Source organism: Physcomitrium patens, chromosome 21 (genome assembly GCF_059467195.1).
Source record: "Physcomitrium patens ecotype Gransden chromosome 21, ASM5946719v1, whole genome shotgun sequence".
Classification (NCBI taxonomy): domain Eukaryota; kingdom Viridiplantae; phylum Streptophyta; class Bryopsida; order Funariales; family Funariaceae; genus Physcomitrium; species Physcomitrium patens.
The window spans coordinates 13,361,711-13,371,386 of NC_143430.1; the positions used below are offsets into that span (position 1 = coordinate 13,361,711).

Here is a 9,676-nt window from a genome sequence, read left to right on the forward strand (position 1 = left end):
GCATTACGATGGGGGAGAATTCACTAATTCACCCAGTCACTTATTCATTCATTCATCTATTCATTCATTCAGGGGGCGAGGGGGCCTTACACCATGGAAGGGTCCACATCAGCTAATTAAGAGAGTTTCTAGATGCGGGCTTTTCGCAGAAGGAAGAACGCCACTCATTCTGGTAGCGAGATCCAACATCACTTCTCTCCAGGCAGACACTTCTCAGCTTCTGACCACCTAGCCACATGTAAGCCTTACGAACATTCCCGTGACAGGCGGGCAGCCCAGATGCCCCCGCCACTGGCCGGGCCTTGTGGCGAAACCCGGTCCGGTATTAGCCCAGAAAAGGGGAAGCCAGCTGGAGCGGTTTGGGGATCGAACCCCAACGGAGGAGAACACAGCTTCCTTTTCAGGGAGCACTATTGTTTTGATAGTGGAACATGGTCAGATTCTCGGTCTGTTGTTTTCCAAGCTCGCCTTCGTCGCGGAGCTTCTGGAGCTCGGACCGCCATAGCCATAGAGCTCGCAGACCGAGAGTTTTCGACTGCTAGTTCAGGGGAGCGATCGCTGGGGGGCTATATGCGGCGGGATCTGGGCCGTTGAGGGGGGAACTGACACAGGCGCAGTAGGATTGCATGGTGCAGAAGGGATCGGGTTGGAGGAGGAGCGGAAGACGAGGTAGAGTTTGGGGAGTTTGCAGAAATAAAGTGGCAGATCTTAGCAGAGTTATGGTGGTGCAAGTTGAGATCGTAGATTCGTAGCGTGGGAGCGCCGCGGCTGTGAGGCTTGGTTCGAGGTGGTTTCGGATTGGGGGCCGACGGAAGAAGGCGATTGGGGATGGCATCGCAGCAGAGCATCCGGAAGGCTCTGGGCGCGATCAAGGATTCCACCAAAGTTGGCCTTGCCAAGGTCAACAGCACGTACAAGGTAGGTGGTGCGTTGTGATTTTTTGGACTTTCGGCACAGTACGCGTGGATTGCGAAAGGCGGTTGTGCGGGTTGTGGTTTAAGAGATGTTTGTTAGGTCTGGGGTCGCGTCTGGTGAGATTCGGAATATTAGTTGATAGTTCGGCGATTAGTGCGTCGCTTCTGAGGTCACTGCATCGGACCATGTTACATTCCAACATGGAAATCAGATTTGTGCGGAAGTGTTTGCTAGGGATTGAGCTATGATTTTGGAACATTGCATGCGCACCATCTCCTTGCGATGACCCATTGGCGCTCCATTGCCTCGAGACACGGATGGGTTGGTAGATACCACATTTTTTATGGTCTAAATGGCATATTATGTTGTGGAGTAGGTTCACTGTACCGACTTGAGATTGGGAATACTTTTTTACGGCATAGTAAACTTTACGATGGCTTCTAAGCTCGAATGTAGCTGCGGGATTGTAACATTTTGTTAATCATAACTTTCGCCGAGCTCTTGAGAATCTGTAGCTTTGGTGTGATTTGGTTCGATCCCCTGACTTGCTCGGGATTTGCAGGAACTTGACATTGCAGTGGTAAAGGCAACGAATCATGTGGAGTGCCCTCCGAAAGAGAAACATGTTCGAAGTGAGTCTCCTCACACATTAGTGTCTGTACGGTATGCAAGTGAATGGTGTAAAGCAGTAGTTGTGTGAAACTTTCCTTCAATTCGCAGCAAGCTGATATTGTGATGTGGTTTTTGTGTGTGACGAGCAGTGATCTTCTTGGCTACTTCTTCATCAAGGCCTCGAGCAGATGTAGCATACTGCATTCACGCCCTTGCGAGACGAATTGCCAAGACTCACAATTGGACGGTAAAGTTTTATCCTACCAGATAAAATTCAAGCATTCCAAGCTCTTTATTATTGACAACGTCTACATTGCTGAAATTCAAGATGCTGGGCTTTTCCCCTGAACACTTGTTGAGAAAGTCCATTGACCTTGAAACTCTGGGAGACCCCTACATACCCGGTTTTTTCTAACATATACCAGGCTGGTTTTCTCAATTCTTTTCCTTCTTCCTTCCCCTTCTTCTATTTCGTCTTCTTCTAACACATTTCTTATGTTTTGCTTCTGCTTCTGCTTCTTCTCCTTCCACCTTATGTCTTTCTATGACCCTTTCCCTCCCTTCTTATTTCCATCAGTTTCCTTCCATTGACCCCACAAGCTTTCTGCCGGATTTTCACGTGCCTTACAAACTCCATTAAACACACTGAAAAGCACCGAAAACTTACGGTCCAAAAAGTTAAAGTCTATCTGCGTTAAAAGTGCACTACTAAAAGTTCCAAATTCCTCCTCGACTCTATTGACATTAACGTTACAATGCAATCATCTACCACTCTGACGCGACTATGTTCCATCAAAGAGTTCAGAAACCACTAAATTGGCTAGTTCAAGACCTATTCGACAACACACATATCTTAAACTTCCAACTGGATTCAGGAAATATTGAGGAGTCTTCTCTGGTGTGTGACAGGTCGCACTGAAATCTATGATGGTTATCCACAGGACGTTGAGAGAAGGGGATCCAACGTTCCGTGAAGAGCTGATCAATTACGGTCGTAACAGGGGTCACATCCTGAATCTTTCGAACTTCAAAGACGACTCGAGTCCGCAAGGTACTGCACCTGCTCTGGCCTTCGTGGAATGAACGTCTGCCCTTTCAGATAGATAGAATGGTTTGTGCTGGTATGTTTCCCTTGTCGGTGAGACGTGGAAGTCGTGAAGTGCGTGTGGTATCTGGTGGGATAGGCCGAAATGAGAGGTGTTCGGTGGCGTCCCCTGTGTAACGTTCCGGGTTTGTTGTATATGATAACGTGCAGCTTGGGACTACTCCGCCTGGGTACGCACGTATGCACTGTTTCTGGAGGAGCGTCTGGAATGCTTTCGCGTTCTGAAGTACGATGTCGAGTCCGAGCGTCCAACAGTAAGTGCCTCGTGCTGACAGACGTATGTGGAGAGGAGAGGGACAGGTTTGTGATGCGCCGGGTTGTTTGGGATTGGCGGTGTTTCTGTTTGCGCTATGTCGTGTGTTGCATTGAGTAAGGGTGTTTTGTGTTGGCAGGGGCATAGTAGGACGAGGGAGTTGGACACGGTGGAGTTATTGGAGCATTTACCTGCTCTTCAACAGCTGCTATTCAGGCTGATGGGTTGTCAGGTAAGACGAGTTGTGCAGTTGCTGCGTGGCTTGATGATTGGAGAGTTTGAGGGCATTTTGGTTGCTGGAGGGTTGTGGATTTGGACGGAAGTTTGGGGGTGGTTCGAATGTCGGACCGTGGAGTGCAATGATCTTGGTCGTGATTGATGCTAGGATTGGTGGAAGGATGTACTATCTGTGGGGTTGTAGTTTCATGCTGGTGTGTTGGTACTTGTGCAGCCTGAAGGAGCTGCGATTAGCAACTACGTGATCCAGGCAGCTCTGGGTCTGGTGAGCATCTGATGTGGTTTTACGGTTTTTGTGCGGCCGAGTGTGGAGTGATTTGTAGTTGAACACGGTGTTTTTTGGTGATATGTTTTGGAGACGTGGTTATACAGTGAGGGTTAAAACTGATGGAGCGAGTGGGGTGTGTGGTCAGGTGTTGAAGGAGAGCTTCAAGCTGTATCGTGCAATCAACGACGGAATCATCAATCTGGTGGACAAGGTGAGTGGTGGCAGATGCGCTGTTTAAGCGGATGTTGGAAAGCGAGCGAGGGTGGAAGCGGAAATGATTGTGACACGTGTGCGTGGGCATGCAGTTTTTCGAAATGCAGCGACATGATGCGGTGAAGGCGCTGGAGATTTACAAGAGAGCTGGGCAACAGGTGGGTTTGGGTATAATTTGTTGATTGCGAGTGAGTGATGTGGAGTGTTGTGCCTGATGGATGTGGTGATGTGTGGCGCGTTTGGAGCGCTTGAAGTCGTGAAGCGAGATGCAAATAGCCGTGCAACGCAGAGCGGTGTCTCCTGGAGAAAATACGAAGAATGACGAGTGCGAGCTACCGTGGGTTGTGTTGCAGGCTGAAAGACTGTCAGAGTTCTACGAGGTTTGTAAGGGATTGGACCTTGCCCGCAGTTTCCAGTTCCCCACCCTTGAGCAGGTATGTTGCACACAGTGGTGTGTAGGGTGGGTGTAGTGATGGATGGGTTTGTAGTGGTGCTGTTGGCGAAGAAGGTATGAGGTGATTGAGTCGTTTGTTGTCCGATTTGTGAAGTTACGAGTGAGTAATGAACCCAAGTGACGAGGTTGGTGTGGCATGGTGATGCAGCCTCCTCAATCTTTCCTGACGACGATGGAGGATTACGTGAAAGAAGCTCCTCGTGCAGGAGCAACGTTGATGCTGAAGAACGAACCGGTGCGCACCGCTGCCTGCAGCATGATTGGTTGTAGGTGGTTTTGGTCTGTTTTGGTGACGATTTTAGAGACCGTTGGGTCGAGGTGGTAGTGGTAGTGCAGTTGGATGGTAGGTTAGTTGGAGTGATTGTGTGCGGTAGTGGGTGTGGGTGGGTCATCCTACGAAGCATGACGTGACGTGCCGTGCATGGAGTAACAGTGTCATGGCGTCTTAAACAGGAATACGGAGACAGAAGTCCACCACGTGCACCAGAGGAAGAAGCGCCTCCCAGCTACAAGGAGGAGGAGTACGAAGATGCTTCACCGGAGGCCCCGGTTCCTGTTCCCGAAGAAGCGCCACCGGCACAAGCGGAGCCTGCCGTGGTGGAACCAGTGGGAGACCTTTTGGTGAGTTGGATGGTCGTGGTTTGTGTTGGTTTTTGCGTAGAGTTGTTGGGAACGGTAGAAGTTTGTGGCGTTATGAGAGGGTTGGATGAGCGTGTTTTGGTTGCAGCGGGGAGCGAGACATTGTGGAACGTCGGTAGTGAGGTGTTTGGAAGGATTTGATACTGAAGTGAGTGTGGAGGTTTTTGAGGGAGTTGAGAAACGAGAGATATGTGTGACGCAGTTGCGTGCTCCAGTCGTGTGAAGAGTAGGTTGTGGGATTTTGATTGGCGATGAGATTTACGTGTTTGTGTGTGACCCGCAGGGATTGGACGAGGACTTACCGGACGCTTCAGCTCTGGAGAATGCGAATGCTCTGGCTCTAGCAATTATCCCAGAGGGTGAGTGTTGTTTCAGTTGAGTCTGGGCGAAGGTTACGAGAAGAGGGTTGTGTTGAAGTTACAGTGAGGGAGGGGGACGTGGGATGTGGTAGTGGTTTGAGGAATGGAGTGTTTTTTTTGGATTTCGTTTTCGGTGATTGGATTTTGTTGGATGTGTTGTGCGTGATCCAGAGCGGTTGGTAGTCGAGTTTTGGTTCCGGCAGGTCTTTGCGTGGGTGTATGATGCAAGCAGTGGTTTGCGTGTGACGCATGTTGACATTCTGGATTTGCAGCGTGGCAAGTAATTTGATGGTGTGTTGTTTGATGGTCGTGCGTACAGGTCAAAGTGCGAATGGAAATGCTGGACCAACTTTCGATGTGAATGACCCTGCTGGTTGGGAACTTGCGCTGGTGACAAACCCCACAGACACTGCGACTGCTGCGGCGAACCATAGCAAACTGGTGAGTGGTGAAGGGTCGCGGATAGAATGGGGAATGGTGGTGTGGATAGTGCAAGGAGAAGCTGGGTCGTGTTCACGATGTGGAAGTGAGTGCATGCGAGTGGTTGTGGTGCGGTGTGGGAGGGGTTTCCCAGGGCATTGCTTTTGGTGGGTATGTGGGTTGCAGTGACAATCGCGACGGTACGGCTGACACGTTGAGAATGTGTGAACAGGCTGGCGGGTTTGATAAGTTGACGCTGGACAGCTTGTACGATGACGCGCTGCAAAAGCGCGGGCCGAATGGAGCCGTTCCAAATAGTTACAACATGGGAATGAACAGCGCGGCCCCGAACCCGTTCCAGGCCCCAGGAATGCCTCCGCAGCACATGGACCCGTTCATGGCTTCCGGACAGTATGCACCCACGACGAACGTGCAAATGCAGATGATGCAGCAACAGCAGGCTCTGATGATGCAGCAGCAAGCGATGGGGATGGGGATGGCGGCAGGCACCCCGAATCCTTTTGGGAATCCATACGGAGGAGGCGTGCCTGGACAATACCCGTACGGGGCTCCTCAGCCTGCACCGATACCCGGGCAACTAGCGCTGCCCGCACCCCCTCCTGCATATAGCAATCCGTTCGGGAACCCTGGGTTGCTGTGAAGTACTGTGTATCAAGTACGGGAGGTCGAGTTGCAGGGGTGCACGGAAGGTGGCACCTCCTAAAGCGATTGGTTTTGGAGTGTGGCGGTGCGTGCGGTGATGTGCACGTGTGCGGTTGGCGAAGCAGTTAGCGATGGATTGCTGCATTTATGTGATTCGTTAGATGAGCCATGTTGGTGAGGCAGAGGGATGTTCTGTAGGTGAGTAGTTTCTGGTAGGAGTTTACATTTTCACGCGCGCAGTATTTGGAGAGGGAGAGGGAGAGAGATTAGGTTGATTGCAAGGCCAGGGATAGAGTTGGCTTTTGAGCGTTGCCAATCGTGGCGCCTTCCTGGGTCCGTGACAGTTGATTTTAGTCCATTGTCGGATCATTTAATTCCATCTGTTACTGGTTTAAGTACAGATATATGGGAGACTTGTATTATAAGTCAATGAAATCCCAAGAAAGTGTCTTTCGATAATGCGTTGGGTTGTTTGTCGCGACTTTGTGTGACGTCTGGAAATCCTTCGCCGGCACGTACTAAATCTGGGACAGTTTAATAGCACTGTCGACGCTATTGAGAAGAGGACATTACAGGCCTTGTTGGAACGGCTGGCGTTAGGATTTATGAGAAACTGATGAGGTGTGGCGTACAGTCGTTTGCAGTAAGTCTTTGTACCTCTGCTGATGAAAAACAAGTCTGTTTTGGTGAGGCTCACAACCCAACCCATTGTGACCTCCAGTTGCATTAAGAATTGCCTGCAATTTTCTAGCCAACTCATCTATCTATTTATCTACAGTGCTCTGATCAATGAGGTTCCACTCTTTCTGTGCCTGCTTCAAACAATTGTTGGTGTTGGGCATCATGAGGTCTTTTCTCTCTCTGCAAGGAATGCTTTCTAAGGTGTTATTTCAGAATCATCTTAGATCTCAATTGGGTTGAGGTTTGGAGAATTGGGTGGCTAAGGTAGTTGTGCATAGTCACATTTTCTTTGGATTCTTGCATTCTCAGGCACTTGTTGCAATCTTGCTCCATCCGCAACTATACAGATATGACTTGGCTTATTGCTTAGAGTGCAAACGAAAGGAACAATGTGAGGTTTGTGCAATTCTTGAGCAAATTGCACAGCATTGAGACCAAGTCTATCACAAGGAGTACCAGGCTCCTTTGTCCTCTTTCTCACTAATGCTAACTTAGAACAATCTCTTTTTTTAATGCATGCTAAAAATATTTATCCTCCTCAACTTGAAACTAGGTTTCAAATTCTTCTTGTGTAGTTCTTTACCTTGATGCATATGAACCTTCCCTGTAAGATATGAATAATAGATTATAATGGCCTCGTCAATGAAACAAACCCTTGTCCTTTATAACAAATTCCACCCACAATGTTTATGAGAAAATTCTTGATGTTTTTCTTTCTATCTTAACTCCTAGTAGGATTTCAACCATGGCACCTTTAAGTGGAAGGCATTAGTAGAAATAATCTTGCAAATGCTTGAGAAAGAGAGCCCAACATCTGCTCCTCTTGCAATCTCTTGCAAAGAAAACATATGATACTTATTTGTCACCTCATCTACTCTCCTTTTCACAATCCTTGTAATTTTCTACGGACGATCTTTGCAAGAAGCATCCTCAATATAACCCCCATGAATCCTCTCTCATCACCATCTCCTAAACTCTTGACTTTTCTACCCCAAAAGCCTTCATAATCATCCCATAATCCCAATGTATTATGTTGTGGAGTTTGTAAATCTTCTTGTTTAACTCTTCTTTCATCTCTCTGTGGCTGCATAACGACACCATTGTGAAGATAATCAGCTATACTTACTCTATCGAGGGGGATACAAGGACTTATTGCATACAATTCTACATGGGCATTTACTGATTCTTGTTCAATTAGGAAACTAAATATTGTTAGATAGTATTTTTAGTTTTTGCTAATGAACATGTTAAGAGATTGATTATGGATCATGGATATTTTGCCAAACTATATGATTTTATTACTCTTTAGATTGCTTAATAATTTATTTTGTGATGTTTGTTAGTTTTGATTATTGAAAGTAAGTTTGAATCTTTGAAGTCTTATTATCAAATTATATTTGTTAAATTTCCAATAGTATTATTTTTAGTTTCTTTTTAGCATAATTTTTTTTAATAATATGTTGGAATTGTGTCTCTTCAATTTAGGTGTTTGGGATTTTCAATCTCTAGAATATTTAGAATAATTAAATTGAAGCTTTTGTATTTATGTATGCTTTTAGATTCCATAGATTACTTGACTATTCAGGAAGATATATAGTTTATTGTGTGCCTTTGTTCCTAGGAGGTGGATAAATGAATAAATTGGTCATTCACTTAGATTCATAAAATATAGAAAAAAAACAATATAGTCTTAGTTATGTGAAAAATAATGAATTAAAACAATGAGTCAAGGTTGTATCAAAGTATGTTCAAACCTCTTAAGTTTGTGGTCTTTGATATTTTTATATTGATTTTGGTTGTAAGGAAAAGATTGGAGACAAGAAAAAGTGGACTAACCTCCCTTTAGTGTAGAACCTTGTATCTTGATATGATAATATTAGACTTCATATAAAAGAACAACACTCAAATCAAAAACTCAAAACTTGTAAAGAGCAAGAAGCTTCTTTTGTTCAAGTTCATTTGAATTTATAAATATTCTTTATGTTTTTTTTGTTTTGGAGTTGATTAGTACATCTACACTTATTTTTAATATTGATAAAGAAATCAATGATGTAATTATTGAAAAGATTATTTATTCTTCTAAAAATGAACTATCAAATAATTATAAGAATGAGAATTTGGATGATATTGATCTAGCTCTTGTTGATCTATTATAAGAGAGGCATGATAAAGTAACAAAACAAGAAAAACAAGTTGTAGTTGGAATCTTATTAAATTTAAATCATTATATGATCTAGTTTGCAAAACATATTTTATTTGTCTTTTAATGTAATTTATAACATAAATAGATAAATTTCTTGTATTATAATATGACTTTTATTTTTGGTGATTTTTGCTATAGTCCATCTTATATGTAGATGGTGTTGCTTATAGCAACTTGACTTGATGATAGAACATATTTTTGAATGATATTATAAAGAAATAGTTTTTGTAGTGATGATTGGATATATTTTTATTTAACTTATATATAAAATCTTATTGTATTAATACAAACTATATCTTTAATCAATGGTTGAGTGGATATAAATAAAAAAAATTAGTTCAAATGCATAGATTTGGATATCCTATATTAAAAATCATAATATTTGGTAGCATTATATTATCATTGATATTGTCATTGACAAGATTTATGATTAAATTGCATCTATTGTAATATGTTATAATTCTTTTAATAACTTATAAGTAAAGTAAATAATTTTTATTACCTTCTCATATATATATAATTTTTTTATAATAGGCAAATTTATTTATTAGACTTGTAAGTTTATATATGGCTTATACTAATATTATTCCTTCAAAACATTTGATGTGTTATTAACAAATATAAATTCTTGATAGTTAAATCAAACTTCTTACT

The 9,676-nt window shown here is 44.1% G+C and overlaps 1 protein-coding gene across 1 annotated transcript; it reads left to right on the forward strand.

The window, feature by feature from the left end:
* Positions 1 to 399: 399 nt before the first annotated feature.
* LOC112274208 (putative clathrin assembly protein At4g25940) lies at positions 400 to 6,597 on the forward strand. The gene is made up of 15 exons (XM_090245560.1): positions 400 to 918; positions 1,478 to 1,547; positions 1,677 to 1,774; positions 2,437 to 2,578; positions 2,783 to 2,886; positions 3,025 to 3,117; positions 3,337 to 3,387; positions 3,536 to 3,601; positions 3,696 to 3,761; positions 3,957 to 4,037; positions 4,206 to 4,292; positions 4,511 to 4,678; positions 4,980 to 5,055; positions 5,375 to 5,496; positions 5,708 to 6,597. Exons 1-15 carry the CDS (start codon positions 829 to 831, stop codon positions 6,134 to 6,136), a joined length of 1,743 nt encoding a protein of 580 aa, XP_090101686.1. The 5' UTR covers positions 400 to 828; the 3' UTR covers positions 6,137 to 6,597.
* The last annotated feature ends 3,079 nt before the right edge of the window (positions 6,598 to 9,676 follow it).